We start from the raw sequence: 24,163 nt of genomic DNA, 5'->3' as shown, positions 1-24,163 counted from the left end.
AAGGCCCTGGGGCAGGCGGGTTGAAGGAGATGGAAGGTGGTGGCTGTGGCGGTAGCAGACTAAGTGAGCAGGGCAAGAGTGGCCCAAGAAGGAATAGGAGAGAAAAACAGAGAAGGAGAAAAATTACGTAGGTGAGGGCTGTGGAGAGGTGTTTGGATTTTATGTCAAGAGCCTTGGAGAGTCTTAAGCAGGGAGTAGCTGATTTGATTTTTACCTTTAGGATGTAAAAGAGTGTTTTAAAGACTTCTGAGTTCTCAGTTTCTGCTGTGGCCTCCGAGTCTTCAAACTGAGGACAATCGTGACAAGTCCCCTCCCTCAAGGGAGCGTGACGGCCCCTCTGACACAGGTCCAGCCCCAGATGGACTTTGCGTCCCCTGCCCGTCATCCCCTCCACAGAGATGGGGAGGCATCTGATGGCATTTTGGGTTTGGGGAGACAGTTGCCAGAATTCTGAGTATTTCCTTCTTTCTCACATAGAGCAGGTCCTAGGGGAGGTCCCAGGGCAAGAGGACAGCATGCCACCAACTCTCCCCACTCGGCACCATCTTTCATACACACACACACACAGATGCTGGAGCAACCAGAGCAGAGGGGAGCTGCCACACCACCTCTGGTCTCCTGTATCTGGATGGAAGGGCAAGAACTGTCTGCTACATTGAATGGAAACATCTTATATGTAAAAAAATGTCACTGTCTTACTTGAGAGGTCTATCACAGCCAAGTTCAATCCCACCAGACCTGCCTCCATGCCTCCATGCCCCCTTATAAACGAGGAACCTGATGTGAGGGACATTTACCTTGGGAAATTACTTTTTCATCTAAGATTGGAGAGAAAAACACAATTTTCTTTTTATCTTCCCCAAATCTAATTCATTTCACCTCTTCATTTTTGTATTAAAATAAATGCAGGGACACCTGGATGGCTCAGTTGGTTGAGTGTCTGCCTTTGGCTCAGGTCATGATCCAGAGTTCTGGGACAGAGCCCTACCCCAAGCATGCCGCAGGTCACATGGTCCCCCATGCTGCCTTCTCAGCGGGGAGTCTGCTTCTCCCTCAGCCCCTCCCTCTGCTCATGCACGCTTTCAAACAAATAAAATCTTTAAACAAAACAAAACCCCAAATGCATATGTTATAGTGAAGGACAGAGAACATCCAGTGAATTTTTCTGACGATTTTTTTCTGTTTGTCTTACTTTGGGTTGTGAGACTCCTCCCCAAGGTCCTCTATAGGCATCTGGGCCCTCTTTTGCCTACAGGAGGATTGTTGATAGAAAGATCCGGAACACAGTCTCAGGAGGCAGAGAGGACTGCCCTCAACTCTTGTGGCTACTAACTAGCCACGTGATCTCGGGCAAGCCACTTCACCTCTCCGACCATCAGTTTCTCCATCTGTAAAAATGGGTCAGAATATACAGAGGAACGCTGGCCGTCCGACTGGATTCGAAAGGCCCTGTCCCAAAGCACGCACACAGCGGGTCCTCTGTGCTCCCTTCCCAGAAACCAGCCTTGCCGTCGAGGACATGGCCGACTGTCAACCTGAATCACACTCAGAGGCAGTTCCACAAACAAGGATGGTTTAATACATTTCAGCACTTTTCCGTTCATCGAGATTATATGAAAATAGAATTCTTTATTAAAACAGCAAGGCATAATCATGACTGCTACCCCCCCCCAACCAGTGTGTTTATTTACACGCGCGCGCACACACACACCACGCACACCATGATCAAGGACTTTGGCAAGACACTTGAACTCCCGGAGCCTGTTTCTCCATCCGGAAAATGGGCAGGTGGGCCGGTCCCAGCTCACTGTGGGCGGGGCCAGCCGGCGGCCGGAGAAGGGGCGGAGCTCGCTTACTCCTCTTCCAGCCCGGGATGGTCAGGGAGAAGGTTGGGGTGGTGCCCGCCTCGCTGTAACACCCCGGCAACGCTTGCTTGTCTCATTTTGCAAGGAAGAAGAGCCAGAACTCAGGCTCTGAGCCTCGGCGACAGGGGCCCAGAGGCCCTCCCACCGTCCCCCACCGCCTCCTCCCCTCCCGCCCCCGCAAATGTATTTTTCACAGCCACTTTCTATTTTTGGCAGCGAGTGATACATGTTGTCCTTTACTGGCTGCGGTGGAATAAAGTTCCCCCTTTTAAGCAAATTTAAAGTTGAAACAATGAGTCTGTTTTAAAGGAAAATATCTGGTAAACAACAATACGAAATAGAACACAAACAAAATAATAATGCCGATGGGAAGGAAACACTTCATCCGGTCGACCTAAGAGCATTTCTGACATGCCTGCTGCACCTTTGTGGTTCTAAAGCAAAGTCTGAAGAAATACAATGATATCCCGGTACCTACCTACCTAACCTGCAGCAAGGAGCTAACACACGCATCTTCCCCTCTTTACTCTATATCTTATATTGATTTTTTTTTTCTTGAAAAGAAAAGGGTGGGTGGAGGGAAGAAAAAAGGAAAAAGGATTAAAACAAGGGAGGGCTTAAAGCATCGGTTCCCAAGCTCTGCTTCAGTATCTCTGGTACCAGCTGGGGCCGCCTGGTGGGAGAACCATCTCTTCCTAATGTCTGTGGCTCCAAGGAGGCACCACCTTTAAAAGGAATTGGCCTTTTTGGGAACGTGGGTGAGAACCTAGCCCTGGTGATAGGACAGCCGTGACTTGGCGACTTGGCGGCGGGGCAAGTCATGAGGGCTTTTCCCCAGCGCACCAGGGTACAGCCCCACACCCAGAGACCTTCCTGCTTCTATTTCTGCCAGCCTTTTCCTTCCCTTCCAAGCCAGGAGGCGGCAGCTACGGTTGCCATGGAAACCGGCTCTGTCCTCCCACGGAAGGCTGCCAACCCTGATTTCCTGCAGAGTTAAGAAGCAGGCGGCAGCGGGGGTCACCCAGGCGTGAAGATGGGTTTCCCTGGGGATATCCTGCCTCCTGCCAATCACAGCGTCTGTCTGGGAATCCTGGAGGTGCCTGGAGGCTGAGGGCCAGGGAAGCCCCCAAGCCCTGGCGAGGCTCCGAGCAGAGACTGGCCCCTGGACCATTCTGAGATCTCATGTCCTCTCCTCCCTCCAGCTAAAGCTACAGGGACCGAGCTATGCATGCATATGCATGTCTGTGTCTCGTGAGACGCTGCCAGCCATGGGTGCCTCTGGCTCTGTCAGCTCTCCAGTGCGAATCGGAACTGGTGTCCACCACCCCCCTTGAGCCCAAGGAACGCAGAGCTGCCCATCTACCGTGTGCTACTGGGACAATAATTCTGCCAAATCTTACCAAGTCACATCACTTCTCTGAGCCCATTTCCTCATCTCTCAAGAAGGCCTAACCGCCCTCTCTTCACAGAGATGCTGCGAGAAGCAGAAATACTGCATCCACTGTGCCTGTCACGGGCCTATAGAGGGTCCTCAATAAACAGGACCTAATGTTCATTATAATACTTAATTTATCAGAATAAATGTTTCCAGGCAGTTTTTCTCTTTGACCTGTTTTTCTCTAAAGCTGATGCAAAAGCAAGTTTTCATCCTTAATCTGTCTGTTCAAAGGGTGGCGCAGCCGGGATAGGGAGGGTCACTGGTCTGAGGACCAATGAGTAGGCTCCTACCACCTCCTCCAATATCACTTCTAAGAATCAGAACAGGGCTCTCAAACAGGAATGCCTTCAAGGGCCACGAGACACTGTGAATGGAGCAGAAAAAAATGTCCACCACGTGGAAACCCTCGTGAGCCAGAATGCCCATGGCTTGGGTAAGGGAGTGGGCTGTTGCTCAACCCCGGCCAACAGCTGCCCTTGGGAATATGGGCCCAGCGCAGCCCGCTCTTCCAAGTTTTCAAGAGAAGCTGGGCATTTTAAATGAACTCTCCCCCAGATGACATGGTAACAACTCATGTATTTTTTTCATAAGCGTAGGCCAAACGAAACAGGTCTGCCAATGGACCATATACCACGGCTGGAGCTCCCAAGCTAGAAAACCAACACCTCTTTTTTTTTGCTTAACCATTCCCAGGAGCCCCGGCTGGTTTCTTCCATCAGGACCATCCTGTTGGGACGGTCTTCCTTATTCCCTACTTGAGTGTCGACCCTGGGAAAGCTCTCCCATCTGGAGGCTGTATGTCTAGAACAGAGAACTCTACTCCTCAGAGCCCAGCCTTTGCACGGGGCTCATGATCTGCACCTTGACCTTTGGGAAAACCTTCCTGACTTTTGGGAAAACCTTCCTGACTTTTCTCAAGCATCAGTGTGACTGGAGAGATGAGGGATGTGTCTAGTGAATGGGGTACCTAGGGAAGGCATATTCTAAGGGACTCCTTTGGTGTTGGCTAGTTTAATAATAGTTTGGGGACACAGCTTATTTCAATAGATACACGGTGAGGCCCTGATTGGCCCTTTTAAGGCCAGCATCTGCTTTGACTGGCTAAGGCCTGGACCACAGCACTGTCAAGGACTTGGCCCCACTGGGGAGCTGGCACACGGCAGAACTTCCGCTTCTGCCCTGCCTGCCCCAGCTTCTGTAGCTATCCTACCCGGGGGGGGGGGGGGGGGAGGTGAGCTGGGAGCAGGGCCTCATGTGGAACTCGGTCATAGCCGCAGACAATTCATGGAGCTTTTGGTGTCCTTTTCCAACGCCCTCCTCTCAGCGTGCCTTCATTCCCCTCCCCAGACACAGCCTTCTAGGAAAAAATCAGGAAAATGCTGGCCCCGTTGGGTGGTCAAAGCTCCTGCACCCAGGGCTAATGTAGACACAGGAAGTTGGGTGATGGGGGGCAGGCTGGGTGGAGGCATGTGTGCAGAGCCCTATCTGCTCCTGGAGCTCACGGCCGGGCGCGGTAGCGGACAGGCACGTCGTGTTCCGGCTGCATCAGCCCGAAGCCGTACCTGCTGAGATCGAACTCGGGGATCTCCACGTCGGGGTTGATCAGCTCCAGGTCAAAGTGCACCAGCACTAGGAACACGAATCTGCAGAGAGATGGTGTTGAAGGTGTGCAGGATTGGGAGATGAGAGGGGCATCTCTGGAATAGAGCAGGAAGGCAGGAAGGCAACAGCTTCCTCCTGAGTCTGACCCCAGGTGGTTCCTGCCCCTCCCAATCCACCTGACCCTGTGGCTAAGAGACTGGGAGTAGAAGTGACAAGGGTTGACTCCACACCAAAGACAGCGTGGTGAGCATGAGACTCCCGGTGTGCTCTCTGCCTGATGGCTGCATGTACCTCCAGTTGGGGTGGTGGAGTGGGGAGATGGAAAGAGCTTGGTCCCTGAATCTGTGTGTGGAGGGCAGGGACTCCCACACCCATAACCCACTTAGTGAGCGGAAACTAAACCCGTTGTCACAGGCCACAGGGGTCTGGGGGTCGTTTGTTACAACAGCATCACCCGATGAGTCCTCCTGACTAAGTGACCCTTTCCGACTCCTGCAGACCAGAGTCCTCCCCACTCCTGGCGCCCTACCCAGCTCCTGGAACCCTTACTGTCTGCTCTGACGACAGAGCGAAGTCCACGCTCTTGACAGCAGAGCTAGGCACACGTGGCTCTGCCTCTTGACCCTCATCAAGCTTCTTTCCCACTCTGGGTCTCAGTTTCCCCACCTGGTTGAAGGAAGTTAAAGAAGTGGCATGGGTCTGTCCCAACCCTGAAGCTATAGGACGCTGGAGAGTGAGTTTAGACAGGGTGGGGAGTTCTGCACCCGCGGCTGGATAGGGATCCCAGCACCTCCCCTCACCCAGGGGAATGGCCACAGTGGCAGGTGATCTGACCTCCAGAGTCAGTATTGGACTAACCCCTACTGAGCAGTGTTGCACAACCGTGAGGGGAGAGCAAATAACAAATTGACTGATTTGTTGAAATGCTAGGTCCCAGGCACTGGGCTAAGCATTTAGCATCCCAGGTCTCTTTTTATCTGTCCAAAAACTTTATGAAGTAGGACCTGCAGTCAGTTCTGCTACAACACTTTTGAACACGTGGGTCTGTTTCAACGTGATGGAGGTATTGGGGCCCCGAGGAGACCTCAGGCAAATTTCCCATTTGCTCATGTGTTTCTTGTGCGAGAAGCACAAGGACAATGCAAAGCCGCAGCCAGCTGGACCCACTGGCGGGCATCCACGGACCCACGCACACACACACCTGAACTCCCCCAGAGAGCTCGGCTCCCGGGGCGGCTGGTGCGCCCCCACTGACATTGGGTGTCCGATTTCAGGGGACCCTCCTTCCACGCTTCACAGCACAGCTGCAACCCGCCCACCGCCCGCTGCCACCAACAAGCTTCAGGTGGTTTTCAAGGTCAAACGCCATACTTATGGCAGCACCTACGTACTTCTCAGCCCTGAAACACGTGTGAGCCTGTACGACCTTCTCCCCTCTGGGTTCTTAACTTGCACGTGGCACTTAGGAGGTTTTTTTGTCTGTCAGGTCCCAGCCCCATGTCCCCGCCAAATCCCTGTGGATTTTATTGTGTGGTTTCACATGGCCATGATTTTTAGGGAAGTAACCTGCAGCATCATGGCAGAACGGGCTATACTAGGAGCTCCATTTCACTTCCGAGAAAACGGAGACCAATAGGTTAATGTAACATGCCCATTCACTTGGCACAATGCTGGCATATTAGTAATTACAGTAATAACTAGTCCTTATTAGATGCCTACAAGGAGCCAGGCAGTGGGTTAAGTACTTTGCAAGACCCAATTCCTTTGTTCTGACACCCCTGGGATACAGTATGATCAGTACCCCCACCTGGACAGTTGAGGACCCAGACACAGCAGGTCACCCAGCTTACAGTCACACAGGGGGCAGCACAGGACAGGACGGATGTCCTAACCCTGGCCTGATCTGTTTGTGGCCTGGGGGCCAAGGCTTTTGCCAGGGAAGAGAATTTATAAGGCACTCGGGTCCACAGGCGTTAAAATAACCAAGAGGGAATAATGCCGTTTGGCCAGTTCCTGCCGAGGGGGTCTGAACGTGCAGGGCAGCTGCAGACAGACGGCAGCGGTCAGCTGCACAGAACGTCCGTGTTTAGTATTCGGACACCACGTTCGGAGGGAAGAGCTCACTGCCAGATCTGATTATTTCAAAAGAGACCAGAAATCTGACTTTTTATGTGAGATCTTCTGATTCTTCAAAGTTAGCAGGCATTTTGAGCACACAAATAAACAGATCTGTGGGCAGGAGATGGCTCACAGGCCCTCTGGAGCCTCTGCCCATTTTCCTGGCTGAGAAGCGGCGATCTCAGAAGAGGAGGGCATGTGCCAATGAGCTGGGGCAGGAACCTCCCCCATCAGGCCCGCTCCTCTCCCCCCCGCCCCCACTCCCACACTCACTGTTTGATGCTGCTAATGGCGTAAGCCTTCCCCAGGCACTGGTTGTGCCCAGCTCCCCACGGCATGCTATAATTTTTCAGTCGCTTCCCGTCCTTGTAAAAGTCTTTCTTCTCTGACCCATCAGAGCTCAGGAATCGGTTATATTTAAATACCTGGAAGAGGAAGGAGGTCCATTTTCCGACTCCGCCCCCACAACAGGCGTCCCTGAAGAAAACTGTGTCAGGATGTTCCTCAAAGTGTTGTTTATAAGAGGAGAAAACTGAAAACATTGTAAAGGTCAATCGATAGCGGACTGGTTAAAGTAATTACGGTAGCCGTTTAGGAGGCTGAGCTTGGTCCGTGTGTGCGCACAGAATTTTTTAGACCGGTTGCTGAAGTTTCGGAAGAGCGCGTGTTGTGTGATCCTGTCCACACACCTAACTGTTCCTACGTGCGTGAGTGTGTTGTGTGTATGTCTGCAAAGACATAAAAATAACTTAAAGGCTGCACTCCAAAGCGTTGTTAGGGAACTCTGTGGAACTGGAAAGTGAAAGGAATAAAGGAGAATTTTTGCTTTTAAACATACGTGCCTGTGTATTTCTACTTTATAAGCATCCATGGCTTAGGCAGTTTAAAATTTAAAGATTAAAATGATTTTTAGAGGCGCCTGGCGGGCTCTGTCAGGGGAGCATGCGGCTCTTGATCTCGGGGTCATGAGTTCAAGCCCCGTGTAGGGGCACAGAGGTTATTTTAAAAATTTATTTTTAAAAAAGAGGATGCCAATTTCCTTTGGTTGCACTGTAGAATGGTAAGGGGAGATTGTGTCTGAGCACAGGACTTGGCACGGAGGAGGTCGTGAATGAAAGGAGGGTGGAAGGAAGGGGAATGGATCAGTGGACAGACAGACGGAAGTGTGAGTTGATGGGTGGGTGGGTGGACGGATGGACAGATGGGTGAGTGGATGGCTGGGAAGGATGGATGGATGGGTGGGTGGACGGGGTGGACAGATGTATGGGTGGGTGGATGGATGGATGCCTGAGTAAGTGGGTGGGGGGATGGGAGGGTGGGTGGGTGGATGGATACACAGCACAGGGCCTGGCACACAGTAAGCACCCAAATCTGTTAGAAATTACGAAAATTTGACCCATCTCAAAGTCCAGGGAGGGAGAAAAGTGTTGAGAAGCTGACACTGTAACATTCCAAAAAAAGGAAAATTGCTCAGCTAGCGCTTACAGAGCAGTCTCTGTGTGCCAGGCACTGTGAAGCCTTTCTTACATGTTCTCATTTAATCTTCCTGACAACCCTGTGAGGCAGGTGCTATTATGAGGTCCATTTCACAGGTGAGAAAACGGAGACGCAGAGAGATAAAGTAATCTGGGCATGGTCACACAGCAAAGAGCAGAAGTGGGCTGCCACTCAGATCTGACTGGTCCCAAAGCCACTGATTTTGCCCCCACGGTCTCGAGTATGTAATTTACCTCTGGGTCTGTGTAGATTTCCGGATCTTTCTGGGGACTCAGGAAGGGAAAGAGGAGGAGGCGGTCTCCACGTCGCAGGCTGAATTCCCGCCCATCTGCCATGGGCAGGGCCAGGTCCACCACAACCTCCCGGGTAATGAAGGGCGCAGCGGTGAGCCTGAGGCTCTCACTCAGCACACTATCTGCACAGGCAAGTACCAGGAAGGGTCAGCAGCTGTCCCCTCACACACTCCCATGCTACCATTGGCTCTCATTTTATAGAGGAAGGTGGGCAGGCTCAGAGAGGGTGTATAACTTGCCCACCATCACACAGTGAGACAACAAAAGGCCAAGTGATGAGATATGATTACTGTGGTCCTCAGAGGGATGTGAGGGTTTAGGTCTGACTCTAGGAGAAGATGTGAGGGACTAGGGGAGCCAGGGAGATATCAGAGCAGATTAGGGGAGAGCAAGGCCATCGATATTGGCTGTTTCTGTCTGCCCAGCTTACAATCCCCATCTGGACACAGTTCCCTGGTTTTCTTTTGGGGACCACAGCCTCTCCCGGTCTCAGAGGTTAGGCTGTTGACTTTACTCCCAATTCCATGGGCTGTGTGTAATTGGCCAATCCAAGCATCCCAAATTTTTGAACCCCATGATTTGTTCAGGTGGACATACAACTCCAAGACACATTCCTGGGACTTTGGGTAGCATTGTTGCAGAGAAGTGCACCCTCCACCCTCTGCAGGCCCAAGACTGGAGCCGACCCGGCAGAGCAGGGCTGGGAGGGAGTACTGAGTCCTGTGAAAGCACCTGGGTCCACCTGTGCCTGAAGCTAGCTATCTTCTGAACTTTCTAGTTAACGCCCTCAAAAAAAGTCCTTCCTCTGCTTCAGCCAGTTTAAGTGAGGTTTTCTGCCAATAGCAACCACAAATTGACTGAGTCCACGAGTCCTGGGCAGCTGAGAGAGGGGCACAGAGATGCTAGGTATAAGAAGATAGGAGGTCTAGGGGGACCCTAGGTCAGAGGATGCCAATGGACCCCGGACGGTGGGAGCCCGTGCTGGGAAGGGCTTAGCGTGCCCACAAGGACCGAGTCTTTGGGGCTCATTTGGAGGGTCTGCTTCTCTCACCAAGCACAGGCATGCTGTCCAAAACCTTCTGGGGGAGGGTAGTCATCTGCGAAATGGGCTGCTCTGCTCTGGAGAGGAGCTGCTCGAGCTCTCCACGAACAGCCGCCAGGGCCTCGGGATTCTTGAGGAGGAAGAGCAGAACCCAGAAGGCAGCAGGACCCATATTCCCCTGCAATGAGAAGGAGCCCGTTATACCACCAAGAGGGCAGGCCTGGGGCGAGAGCTGACCGGTCTGTGCCACAAACACAGCCCTGGCCAAGGCACAGAGGTTCCCACGCCTGCCAAACATCTAGGTATGACTCATGTTTATCTTCAGCTCAGGCTGTGGCCCAAATATGCTCTGGGGCTTTGGTGTAGCCCAATGTGGACCTCAGGGCTATTCTTGGCATCCTTGACCTTGAGCGAACTCATTGATCTGAGCTCACACAGGTAATCTTCATAGCTAATCGGTGAAGCAGTGTCAGAAGAAGGAACCAGGCGTATCCCCTAAGATTGTGGTTAACATCTGAGGACAACAGCATCCTCAGCCACAATTCTCTGCCCTTCTCTGTATCCACGCCCCTCGCCGGGGACTTGGCACTTCCTCCCAGTCACCGTGAATCAGTGACTCGCTTTGGCCAACAGAATGAAGCAGAATTGACAGAGCACCAGCAGGAAGTCTAGGTCTTGAGAGACCTTGTGTGTTTCCACCTGCCCGGCTGGCTTGCTGGTCCCACGAGGATGCGAGATGGGGCAGAGCCAGCGGTCCAGCTGAGCCTAGTGGAGAGCAGCTGACTCCCAGCCGACCCACGGACACGGGAGCTAAGTAAGTGCTCAGCGGTGTATGCCACTGGGTTTTTATGGCTGGCTGGTACTCAATTGCCAAGTGACGTGACATCCGGACATCTACTTTCAAATATCTGAGTGTTGTGTGTGTATGAAGAAAGGAAGCCATAATCAAGGGGGACAGCGAGAGCCCGTCATTTCTTGAACAAAAATTACATAAAAATTCCCAATAGTTTAATAATTAGGAAAATGGCTAAAATTTCTTGCTGCAAGACTTCAGCCTTAGCTGAATGTTTTAATATTCAGGTATTTAGCATGTGGCTAAGATGTGTGTGGGGTTCCCGGAAACGAGCTCCAGGTTTGGGTGGAACATCGATTCACCTCGGCTGGGGGGAAGAGTTTGTCCACCATCGCACCTCGATAATGTTAACAGTCGCTACATACCATGTTTCCCCAGTGACTCTGTTACACGCATAATCGCACGCAGACAAAAGGACATTTGCAGGAGGATACCGATCACAGTGCTGACATAACAACAAAAGATTGGACGCAATCTCGATGTCTATCAATAGATGGATGAGATAAAGAATGATCCGTCCTCCCGATACAGGGCGTAAGGCACCTGGCTTTGCGGCGGTGTGTGGACTGACGGGACCGGAGCTGAGGCGCACGGAAGCATGACGCGGAAGGCGGCTTCACTGTGCTCCCACTTGTGGGTACGTTTCATGAGGGATCATATGAAGAAGCACGGACCAGCTCTTCAAGGAGCCTCTGGGACAGAAGCGGGAAGGACGGCGTGGGGGGAAGGGGGCAGGTACCGATTTCCACTGCATATGTCTTTTTAAACTGTTTGACTTTTTTGTAATGGATGCAGTACTTTTTTAAACCAAAAAAAAAAATTATTTATTTATTTTTAGAGAAAGAGAGGAGGGAGGGGTAGAGGGACAGAAAGAATCTCAAGCAAACTCCCCGCTGAGCACGGAACCCGCCATGGGGCTCAGTCTCACGATCCTGAGGTCATGACCTGAGCCGGGATCGAGAGCCGGACACTTCACTGCCTGAGTCGCCCAGGTGCCCCTGGATACAGTACTTTTAAGCAAAACAAAAATGAGTATTTTTATAGTGATCTGCAACGACCAGGAGGAAGGCTCATGACACCATATTAAGTAATATTAAAAACGTGGATTTTAAAAACTGGGTGATCTTCATCACAGAAGAAAACATTCAGAACAAGATAGTAAACAAGAGCGCCAGAGCATCGACAACGGGGACACAGATTCTGCTTTTTTTCTGTAGCTGTGAATTCCCTAACAAGGAGGTACCACGTTTCCTCACTCAGTCCTCCCTTCAAGCAGGGACCATTTTCACCCTTTTCCATGGAAAGGAAAACTACGCACTCCCTAGTCTCTGCTCATGGCCCAGCACATAGTAGGGGCTCAATGGCATTTGTCAAATAAATGTCCATGTCCCACAGCTGCCCGGGAGGTGGGCTGGCAGAACTCTGGGCTGGACCAGAGCTGGGTTCAAATCCCAACTCCCCCTTTCTGTGATTCCAGATGAGTCTCTTCCCTCTCTGGGGCTCAGAACCTCCTTCTTGAGGGGCGCCTGGGTGGTGCAGTTGGCTAAGCATCCAACTCTTGATTTTGGCTCAGGTCATGACCTCAGGGTTGTGAGATCGAGCCCCAGGTTGGGCTCTGCACTCTGTGTGGAATCTGCTTAAGACTCTCTCTCCCGGGGCGCTGGGTGGCTCAGTGGGTTAAGCCTTTGTTTTCAGCTCAGGTCAGGATTGCAGGGTCCTGGGATCGAGCCCCACATCAGGCTCTCTGCTCAGCGGGGAGCCTTCTTTCCCCTCTCTCTCTGCCTGCCTCTCTGCCTACTTGTGATCTCTCCCACTGTCAAATAAATAAATAAAATCTTAAAAAAAAAAAAACTTCTCTTTCGCTCTCCCTCTGTCCCTCCCCTCCCATCTCTCTCTAAAATAAATGAATAAATAAATCTTAAAAACAAAACAAAAAAACCCTCCCTCTTGGTAAAAAGAGGATAACTTGCTCACTCCTGGGGTGTCCACAAGGGGCCCGAGACCGGATACAAGCAACTTCCACACGCCGGGCACAGACTAGGGGCTCAGAAGGGGTTTCCCCTCCCGGCACCCTTCTTCACCCTCCCCCGCACTGTTCGAGAGCAAGGGGGAACTCAGGTCCAGCAGACACAGGCAAGGTCACTTGCTGTCCATCACTTAAATAGCCAGGGGAGTGTAGGTGATAAATAATTCAGCCTTGGGTTAACTCAGTGCAAAGGCCATTTTATCTCGCCCAGACAGTCCGGTGGGGGCCACCGCTGATTGATTATGCAGTAGGAGGGGAACAGGAGGCTGCTCAGTGATCTCTGCTTTCAGGAAGAAACTGTGGCAAGTTAGGGAGGTGGCGAAGCCTGTGTTCCGCCCACTGCACAGACGTGTGAATGTGCATGTGTGCATGTGGTCACACTGCTACAAGAGATCTTGAATTCACTATCCTGGAAGCTGAGTCTCCCATAGGGCCTTGCCTCAGTTTTCCCAAGAGAACATGTCCATCTGGCCTCATCCCTTACCCCTGCAGCCAAAGTCCATTCATCCAGGAGCACCTGTCCTCGGCTCTACATTTTCTGTGAATGGCGGTAGCTGGCCTCCAGGGGGCGCTCAAAGGGTGCGGAGCGTAGCTCCCGGAGACGCCTGTGCGCCATTTTGTGGCCACCTCACCAGTCAGTCAGAGTGGGGACACCTGCAGCCCTGCCTGCCCGGCATTCCCCCCTTGCCTGTGGGTAACAGCCCCGTTTCCCTTCAAAGAACTACCTCCACTTCACTTTGGTCATCTGGGGCTGACCCATCTCCCTAGACCTCAGCTGTGGCCATGGGACCTGGGCTGGGCCACTGGGAGCGATGCCCTCAGAGGGGATGTGTGACCCCGGCTGGGCCAGTGAGCAGCACACTTGGGATTTCTGCAAGAATCCCAGGGAAGGAGAGGCCCTCCTCCACAGGGGCTGCCCAACAGCCAGGAGCCACGGGGACCTTTGTTGCCACAGCTGGGGAAGCCCATCTGGGGTTGGAGCCGCTGCAGAAGAAAGCAGAGCTGAAGGATGGGACATCATAGACGATCTTTCTTTTCATTTTTTATGATTAGAAAATATTTTTTTTTTAGGGTCAACAAGATTGCCCATTGCCTAAAGGCTCAGAGCTGGGAGGGGAGCCCGGACTGTCGTGCGCCTGGTGGGCAGACCTGCATGAACTCCTCTCTCTGCCCACCCGGTCCACTTAGAGCCACCTTGGATCTCAGCCCAGCGGGTGGCCCTTTAGGGCCCTGGATGCTGGAAGCTTCCTTGACCCCTCTAGTACTCTTCCCGACTTCACTCTGATCGGACACCAGGAATCATAGTTATGCCATTCTGCCCCCTTGCAGAACTCTTTCTGCACCTGTTCTCTGGGTGGCCTCCCTTCTGGCTCCCCTCCGAGCCCCCGGCCACTCCTCCTCAGTCTCCTGTGTGGGCTCCCCTCGATCTTCCTGACCCCCACAGCTGGAGAGGCCCAGGGCCTGGTCCCTCCTCCATCCACCCAAGCCCCCACTGTCTCCAGTCACCCCTACACTGCCAACTCTCAAATGCACATCTCCCTCCTGGACCTTGACCCTGAACTCCAGATTCTTCTTTACTCCAGGTATACCTCCCTACCGCCCACTCAGTTCTCCGTTTTGAGCTCAGCATACCCAAAATCAACCCTCTGAATTTTCTACCCCCAGACTTGCCCCTTTCACAATCTTGCTCATCTGTTCACAGCATTTTCATCCTTCCTGTTAATCAGACCCAAACCTGGAGGCATCCTCGTTGGTGCCCCCTCTCAATGTCCCGTCCAACAGCAAATCCTGTTGGCTCTACCCAGAAGTGAGTCCAGAATGCATGTACTCGTCCTCTGGGCCTACCCTGGTCCAACACCATCGTCTCTTGCCTGGATACTGCAGCGGCCTTATCTCTAGTTTCCCTGCTTCCCCTTCTCCACTACAGCCAATTCTTAGGAATATAGCCAGAATGATCTCCCTAAAGCAGATGGCAGGCCATGTTGCTCCTCTTCCGAGCCCTCTAAGAATTCCTTTCTTAGGGTCAAAGTCCTCCCCAAAGCCCACAGGGCCCTGCATGGTCTGGCACCTGCTCTCTCTCTCATCATCTTCATCCCCGCCTCAGGGCCTTTGCACTTGCTGTGTCCCCAGCTCAGATACCCTCATCCTATGTATCTATATGGCTCCCTCACCTCCCTCCCTTTGAGTTTCTGCTCAGATGTCATCTTCTTGGTGAGGCCTTCCTTGTCCACCCTATATAAAGCAGCCTCTCCTCACTCCCCTCTGCTAGTCCCTCCCCTGCTTTATCCTTTCTCTGCAGAACTTGACTGTATTTTAATATGCTTACTTGTTTATCAGTTGTTCTCTCCCCAGAATGTCGGCTCCATAAGAGCAGGGATCTCTGGTCTGCTCTCTGCTCTATCCCCAGCTTCTAGAATTTCCCCACCAGCACACAGTGGGCCCTCACTAAGTATCTGTTGAACGTGTCTCCTGAGCTCTAGCTATCTCCAAGCACAGTTCCAGGCTTTGCATCACCTCTTCATCTCCTCACCACAGGGCCTTGAGGAAGGGACTGCTGTTTTCGTTTTACAGTTGAGTAAACTGAGGCACCAACAACTTCAGTGACTGGTTTGCCAGGGAGTGGCAAAGTCAGGATTCGAATCCAGGCAGGTTGCTCACAGAGCCTGCGCCTGAAACCGCTGGGCCACTCAGCATCCTGGCCCTCCTATCAAGACTCGGGCTCTTGAAGTGTTTTCCCACCTGCCTGGATTCTGCACGCTGCCAACGGCTCCGAGTCAGAGGATGTCCTGTCCCCAAGTCCTGCTCAGTTCTCCTGGCCCCGCCAAAGGCTCTTCCCCAGACTTTCTGCCACTCAAGCCCCCAAGCCAGCGTCCAGTTCTGCTGACAGAGGTCATTCGGCAAGGGATGCTGGGGGCACTTTGGAACTCCAAGTCTCTGCCCATCAATATGTTATTAGGCACTAATGGGGCCCCAACTGCTGATTAAACCCAGCCCTTGCCTCTTGCCAGCCTTTGCCTGCAAGGACAGTTAATGGCTCTGAGAGAAAACTAAAAATAAGCTGCAAGTCGATGGGAAGGGAATTACCCGGAAACGTCAGTCTGTGCAGCTGTCCCTGTGAGGAGGGGCCGAGAGAAGGAGCGGGACTCTGGGGTTCAGGAGAGGGCAGGAACCAGGCCTTGAGAGGCAGCATCCTGATCCCTACTTTCTCCCCAGTATCTGGTCCTTTACCACATCCATTGGCGCTGTCCTCTTTTTCCAGAATCCTCATCACCTCCATGGCCACCACCAAGTCCTAACACCACTGTCTCCTTATTGGTGCCCCTGCTTCTGCCTTTGCTCCTCAGATCCTGTCCCTCCTCTGCTTAGACGCTCCCAGGACTCCCAACCTCACCCGGAGAAAAATCCCAAGTCCGTCCTTACTGGGACCCATAAGCCCGCCAGTATCTCTTCCCTCACTCCCAGCACCACACCCTCCCCACTCTGCTTCAGCCATACTCAACTCCTTGCTGTTGCTCAAACACTGGGTATGAGACAACCTCAGGGCCTTTGCACTTGTGGTTTCCCCCCCTGGAGGGCTCTACTCCCACCTCCCTCCCAAGCTCCCAACTTTAGCTCTTTCTTATCAGCCAGACATCTCCTCATTCAGAGAGTCCTCACCTACCTCCATGGCTACAGGAGACCCCGAGGATCTCTATTCATGACTCCATCTTACACCCTGCATATCCACATCTAAAATCACCCTATATATGTGTTTCCTTGACTGTTTGCCCCACCCCCACAGCCAGCAAAAACATAAGCAACAAAAGCAGGTCTTTGAGGCCTATGGGAAGTACTCAAAGGAAATTTACATACTTCTTCAAAATGACTGTTCTGCATACTCCCAAAATGTCAAGGTCAAGAAAAACAATGAAAGGCATAGGAACTGTTCCATACTGAAGAAAACGCAAAAGACAGAATGACTAAATGTACCATGTGATCCCGGACTGGCCATAGGACCAAGATGAGCCATAAAGGACATTACTGGGCAACCAGCAAAACTGGAAGAGGGACTGTCTATTAACTAATGATCCTGAATCTGGGTTAATTGTCCCGAATGTGATCATTGTACTGGGTCCTGGAAGGAAAAATTCTTGTTCCCAGGAATGTGTGCTCAAGTAATGAGGGGTAAAGAGCCATGATGTCTGCAACTTATTTGCAAATGGTTCAGTAAAATAATCACAGTAGCATAGGGGGAGGAGGGGGAGGAGGGGGAGGAGGGGGCGGAGGGGGAGGAGGGGGAGGAGGGAGAGGAGGGGAGAGAGAGAACACGCGCGATAAAATATCCAAAATGGGTAAATCAAGGTGAAGTGTATGTAAGTGTTTATTAAACTAGTTGCACAGCTTTTCTCTCAGTTTGACCAAACTAAAATAAAAACTGAACACTGAATGATCCATCCTGTTGGTGCGAACGGTCTGACAGTCTGGAAAGTCAGGGAACTGATGGCTGGGTCTGTGGCCACACACCCACGCCCACACTCATGTGGACAAACGTTCACAAATGCGCCCATGTACGTATGCACACTCGTACACACACGCACACGTGTGCCTGACAGCACACACAGGGGCTCACAGGCATAGCCACACCTGCGCGGCCCGGCTCGCACGCCCACACCCACCTGCGTGGCCCAGAGCTGTAGCACCATGGCCCGGGCCTGCATGTCCTCGGACACGCCTGTCTCCTCCAGGTGCTGCAGGTAACTCTCCAGCCAGCTGCTCCGCTGGGACCGTGTGGCCAGCCTGGCCGGGGACAGCAACTTCCACAGGCGACCTTTGACTCGGCACGCGTGGTCCTTGTCCCCTACGGGGCCAGAGCACAGAGGCTGGAGGTTACAGATCTCCCCCCAAGCCCAGCCCAGGGCCGTCCAACTTGATGTCCCATGTGGCCAAGGGTCTGCTGGGTGTCACTTCTTGGGGATGGGAAAAGAGGCGCCAGGGAAGGCCTTGAAATGCTGAGCTGTTATTCCCTGTCGCCCCAGCCCAGGTGGACAGGAGTGAAGGGCTTGGTCGGTATTACTCGTCTCTGTCTCTAGCACCTGGCCCGCAGTCGACGCCCCATCAGTATGCCTTAGGTGAATGGTGCTTCTTAAGCTGCAGGCGAAGGAACACGGAACACAGGCAGCATTCTCCCTTCCCAGGCTCCAACCCCAGAGCAACGCCAGCCTGTGCGCGTGGGGGGACCCTATGAGCAGACTCAGCACAGCGGCATTCAGGAGACACTGGGAAATAATCTAGCTGCCATCCAGTGGGGACAGACGGGTTTGGGGTCTCACACTCAACTACCTCCAGGGAAGGTAGGAAAGATAAAGGAGGGAGGAGAGCCAAGAAGGGGCCATGGGGAACAGGAGGGGTGGGGCGCCTCTTCTCAGCCACGTAGGCCTGATGGAGAAACCTGGCCCAGCATGGCCAGGGAGCCTAAGTTTTCAGAAGATGATAAAACTCCAGATGTTCATATGGAATCTTCCCATTTTTTAAGGTTACTGTCTAAGCAAGAACTGTGCATCACGACGCAGGCCACAAAAGCATCTCGGAAGGTCAGCTTGGGCCTGTGGATCGCCAGGTGGCAGTCACCATGAAACAAACACGGGTGGGTCACGCTCTGGAGGGCCGCGTGGTGGTGGAAACCATGTACAGATCCAGATGGGTCCACAAGGGCAGACCGCCGAGGCTGTCAAGCCGGGTGCTTATTAACGTATACGTTGTGTTAACGCTACAAGATGATGCTGTATTTACACGTGTGTATGCAAATGAAAGACTGGGTTCTTCCGAAATCGCCCTTCGGAAAAGCGGATGTTGCTTTGGATTGTTGCAGGATTCCCAGGCACTAGAAATTTCTCACTGGCTGTTTGGAACCACAAAGCAGTGTCTCAGAAAGACCCATCTACCCAATGGTTCTAAACTGGGCTGCGTATTACAGGGCATTTGAAAGGGTGGAAAATGCAGGCTCAACTTATATTAAAATATGCACATATTTTAAGGATCTTAGTTACATTTTCAAATACTCTGCCCCGCAGGCTGTTCTTCAACCTCTGACCCTTTCAGGTGATACAATTCTCGATTTAAAGCAATGAGCCCAACTGTCCATCAACTACATTATCTGTGTTTCTTAACTTTGGGGGCACTGGAGAATCACCCCAGAGCTTTGAAATCTCCGGATGCCCAGGTCCCACTGTAGAACAATCTTGCCAGAACCTTGGGGGGTAGGACCTGGGCACACAGAGGGTTTCAGCAGGTGAATGGAGGGTATAGAAAGTGTTGAAGTGGCCCCAGTTGATGCTCAATCTGGATGCTTAGAAGAATTATCTAATGACAAAGCTAAAGAAAGCAGGGAAATTTAACACAGATTTGGAGACGACTGGCATTCTTTGAGGTCTGACATGCACGCTACAAACCTTGAATATCAGTCAACACAGCTTTTAAGGATGACTTTAAAAAGGAATGCAGTATGAAAAGACAACCAGTAGAAGGAGGGAAGATATTTGCAGATCATGGATCTGATAAGGGTACAGTATCCAAAATATATAAAGGACTCCTACGATTCAACAACAACAAAAATCCACCCCACCTCTCAACTCAAGTAAACTGGGATAGCTTGAGTTCCCATGCAAAGCGTTATGCAGGGTTATGAATGTGTTAACCTATAAAGCACAGAGAGCGATGCCAGGCATAGGCCTAGTAAACAGTATCTATATTACTAAATAAACTAGTGAACGTTGGCAAATTATTAGTCCATGGAGAATATATTCACGTATTGTTTCTATAATTCGGAACTAGTAGTTTGTGTAATAAACACAGAGTTCACGGCCAGGGAGACCCAGGTAGAAATCCTAGCGCTGTTCCTTCCTAGAAAGATGATCTCATGCAAATAATTTGGATCTCTGAGGCTCAGTTTTCCCATCTGTAAAATGGAAGCAACCTAGCTCATGGGATTATCAGGAGAATATAAAAACACAGAACACACTTGGTATTGGTAGGGGCTTCGTAAGTCATGCTTGCTACATTCTTGCTGTTATTATAAGGTATCAACAGCCCCAGTGTAATGACTCAGTGCTGTGATTCAGAACGGCCAGGCCCGTGTAACTAGAAATGGCACTAGTTTCAAATCCCAGACCTCCCAGGCCGCGTGGCCTTAGCCGAGGCCCTGTCTACCTCTGCGCCTCAGTCTCCTCATCTGTAAAATGAGGGGCTCAGACTAGAGTACCTCTCAAGTTTTTCCTCAGAAGCCCATCTGTTCCCCACGAACCTGGGGTCACAGTCTAGAGAGGGACATATCTTTACAGTCTTATGTTTTCCCTTTGAGATATATTAGATTTTTGCATTAGAGTCTGTGATTCTTTTTTTTTTTTTAAGATTTTATTTATTTATTTGACAGACAGAGATCACAAGTAGGCAGAGAGGCAGGCAGAGAGAGAGGAAGGGAAGCAGGATCTCCGCTGAGCAGAGAGCCCAATGCGGGGCTCGATCACAGGACCCTGGGATCATGACCTGAGCCGAAGGCAGAGGCTTAACCCACTGAGCCACCCAGGTGCCCTGACTCTGTGATTCTTTAAAACAAGAATGCCTTTCGCCCCCAAAGCAATATTCAAAGAAAACAAGCCTCTCCCAAATAATCCAGTAAACTGAATGTTCCAGAATATTTAGCTTGGGGCTCTATTTAACTGCCCCCAATTCCCTCTTGTATGAGAAGCACCAGACTCAGGGATCTAAGGTCCCACGAAGGGTCAATTTTCTTTTAAAATGTGTTTTATTTTTAATAGTGGAGGGGGAATAATACATGCACCTGGTGAAAAAAAGAAAGAAAGAAAGCTTCTCCGAGAGTTCCAGTGGACATTTTCATACCACCTCAGCCTCCTCAGAAGCAAAAATCTATACATGTTCCTACATTCTTAAAAACCAGGGATGTTAACTAAACTTATTTTGGTGCTCATTTCACAATATAAGTAAGTCAAGTGATGATGCTGAAGGCCTTAAACTTGTATGATGTTGTATGTCAATCACAGCTCAACAAAACAGGAAACAAACAAATAAAAAAACCTCAAAATCTACCCACCTTTTCCCGCCCCTTTTTCGTAAGGGAGTTCATCCTATCACAGTATATCCCGTTCTGCTTTTCAGGTGCAGTCCTCCTTCACGTGAATGCATAATTTATTTCATCAGTCCCTACCCGGGAACCTTTAGGCTGTTTGCGGCATTTGCTATTACGGGCAGCCGGGCAAGGAATAACTTTGCACATTTCAGGGCACGTGCAAGACTTGCTGTAGGATAATTCCTAGTAGCGGAAGTTCAGGATCAAAGGAATGGGCCTTTCTGTTTTGATAGATTCTGCCAAATCACTCTTCCAAAGAGGCCGCACTCTTCACAAGCCCAACAAGGTCTGGGGGCAGCGTTGTCATTCAGCCTCCAGCCCCAGGATAAGAAACCTTCCCCGACACTGCCACCTGCTGCCCACATTGGGAAATGCAGCCTTCCTATACTGAGATCAGGGCTGCTCCCTGAACGACCCAGGGTCCCTGGGATCCTCTGTATGGAGGAATGGGCAATGGAGAGAAACCTCTCTTTCCTGGAGAAGCAGTCGGGGCTGGGGTGTTTCGGGTGCCTTGTCAGGTGCTTTACACACAGGTTTTTGCAATCAGAACAACTTTTCATTTTGCTGGTTCTGCCATCTCCCAGCTGTGTGTCCCTGACAAATGACTTCACCTCTCTGAGCCTCGGTTTCCCTACTTGCAAAATGAGTATAATAATGCCAACCTTCTAGTCTGGATGGCAGGATTCAATGACACAAGGAGTTGTCTATGAAAGGATGCGAAGAGGTAACTCAGAGCGGAGAAACAAACGGCTGGCTCATCACCGTGGTCGGGGAAATGTCCATAAAGCCAGATGCCCTTTTTTTGGCCCAACAGATTGGCAAGGTTTTAAAGGCTGATAACTGCTTGTGGACAAGGTCGTGGGGAAATGCAAATTAAAACAAGTTACCTGCCTCTGCCCATCAGATTGGCAAACAAATAGAGAGACCGATAACATCTGGTGGGGAATGACCAGACTCCCTCTCTTCAGGCAGGAGTATGAACTGCTCCATGGTTTTGGACATGATGTGGCAGCAGCTAACAAGAATTTTAACGTGTCTGCCCTTTGACGTGGCAAACCCACTTCCAGGAAACTGTCAGAGAGGAATAAAATCACCAGATGGTAGAGAAGATACAAGTACAATGAAATACTGTAATAGCCACACACACACATACAAGGAAACAATTATAAATATCCACTGGAGGGGGATGGCTGTCTAAATGCTGGCAAGCAAGAGCTGCAAAGATGTCTCAATTCTTCCGCATGTTGATTTTATATCCTTCTACTTTGTTAGAGTCTTTTTTGATTTATTTTTATCATGGATTTCCTGGGGTTTTCCCAGCATAGCGTGACATCTTCTGCAAACAGGCACAGTTGACCTCTTCTCTACCCATTCTTAGACCAGTAATTGATTTCTCTTATCTAATTGCATTGGCTAACACCACTAGAAGATGTTTGTGTTGACAGGGAAGAATTCACAGCTACAGTATTAGGTTAAAAAAATTAAATTGCAGACCATAGATATAATCGCTTTCTAAAATACACGGTGAAACTCTAGATATGTATATTTGTCTCTATTGCAAAACGCAGTATTCCTATAAAACAGTGTGAGGGGGTATATACCAGCATGTTAACACTGGTTTCCACAAGAAGCTAGGCTTGGAAGAGTATTGTTACTCTTACTGTCGACATCTTTGAATTGTTAACCCCAATAATATTTCTTTCTTTCTTTTTTAAAATATTTTTTTTATTTGAAAAAGAGCATGAGCGGGGTGGGCGGGGAGGGAGAAGCAGACTCCCCACCAAGTAAGGAGCCCGACACGGGGCTCCATCCCAGGACCTGAGCTAAAATCAGATTCTGGACTGACCGAGCCACCCAGGTACCCCAAGAATGTTTCTTTCTTAATTTAAACAATCTAATATTAATTTTGATTTTTAAAAAATACGTAAAGGAAAGAGGGTGACAAGCTGTTGAGAGCACTGAATGAGACCACGTTTAACCTAGTACCTGGCTTATAGAAAGTCCTCAACAGAAAAGTGCTTTTTTTCTTATCACCTCAGCTATTCCTAACAGTCAGCCTGTCGGAAGATCCTATTGTTTTTCCCATTTTACAGATGAGATCGATGAGGCACAGGGACTATATATAGGATCCAGTAAAACAACTCAAGCCACCTGAGCTGAGAGCCTGTCTCAATCACTCCCTTCAATGGCCCCTCCAGAGAAAGGACCTGGGGCGAAAAGAAGTAACTTGCCCAAAGTCATCAGTGCAGAAGCCCAACAGCAGGGATCTGAATCCAGATTTTGTGGCAAGCATCTGAGTCAGGACACACATTATTTCTTTAACCTCCTGTGCCACTTGTCCTACATGCAGTTTCCTGGCCTCCCCGGAGACTTGGATCCAGCTGAAGCGGGATGGGGCTTGGGGACTTGTACCATTAACAAGGGCGCCCGGGGATTCTTCTCACTAGGTAGTTTGAGACCCAGTGGCCAGAAGACAGCGCAGCCCAGCGATTCCCATGGCCCCGGGTACTGAATCCTGCCAGAACCTCTTTACCAATACTGAGTCCCCTCGGGAGCCACAAAAATAAATGGGGTGGATTTTTACAAACCCAAGTGGAAATATTTGAGATGTAGCATTTCATGAACATGCTAAATGGTTGAACAATTCCTTCGGTGTGCAAGATCAATGTCCTCAGAGCTTAGGGTTGATAACTAAGAGAAATGAAGGCCACAAGAGACACAGACAAGAACAGCCCAAGTCACAACAGCCCCAAACTCGGAATGACCCCACATCCATCAACCGGGAATGGATAAACAAATCGTGGTACATCACCCTAACAAAACGCTACGCTACCATGAAAACAGACTACTGACCCATAAGGCAACCCGGCCGAACTTGACAGACAAGAAGTTGAGTGACAGAAGCCAGACACAGAGGGGCACACACAGCCTGATTCTATTTATGGGAAGCTCAAGAAAGGTAAAACTAATCCAAGGTGAAAGGAACCCCTCCAGTGGCTTCCTCTGTGGGGTGGCTATTGACTGGGAAAGGCCATGAAGCATTTAGATTTACCTCTCAGCTGTGCATTTAGGACCTGTGTGCTCTCTTCTATGAAAACTGTATCTCAGTAAAAAAAAGTAACAGAAACCTTTACTAATAGAACAAAAACAACACACAAATAGGTCTCCAGGCCCTACCGCAGATGTGCTGCGTCTGCCAGGAACTCCAGCTCTGGCCCGCACCCTGGCCCCCACCACTGTGCTCTTGCATACGCCCAGGGACAGCGATCTCACTGCTTCCCTGGGCGAGAGAACATCCTTCTTCTTA

At 50.7% G+C, this 24,163-nt stretch overlaps 1 protein-coding gene across 2 annotated transcripts in view; it reads right to left on the bottom strand.

Moving 5' to 3' along the window:
- Positions 1 to 1,564: 1,564 nt before the first annotated feature.
- Positions 1,565 to 24,163, bottom strand: part of PTGIS (prostaglandin I2 synthase) — a gene marked incomplete at its 5' end in the record, with an annotated part of 40,244 nt that continues 17,645 nt past the window's right edge. For both annotated transcript variants that reach the window (XM_080813975.1, XM_080813976.1), the window contains 5 exons: positions 1,565 to 4,946; positions 7,297 to 7,448; positions 8,754 to 8,935; positions 9,865 to 10,033; positions 17,390 to 17,571. In XM_080813975.1, the coding sequence (XP_080670101.1) occupies positions 4,802 to 4,946; positions 7,297 to 7,448; positions 8,754 to 8,935; positions 9,865 to 10,033; positions 17,390 to 17,571 (830 nt within the window). In that variant the 3' untranslated portion in view covers positions 1,565 to 4,801. The remainder of the gene's footprint in view (positions 4,947 to 7,296; positions 7,449 to 8,753; positions 8,936 to 9,864; positions 10,034 to 17,389; positions 17,572 to 24,163) is intronic.

This window comes from Martes martes (assembly GCF_963455335.1).
Source record: "Martes martes genome assembly, chromosome: 9".
In the NCBI taxonomy this organism is placed as follows: Eukaryota; Metazoa; Chordata; class Mammalia; order Carnivora; family Mustelidae; genus Martes; species Martes martes.
Note: the sequence above shows the minus strand (reverse complement) of the source record. Positions and strands in the feature narration are given on the sequence as shown.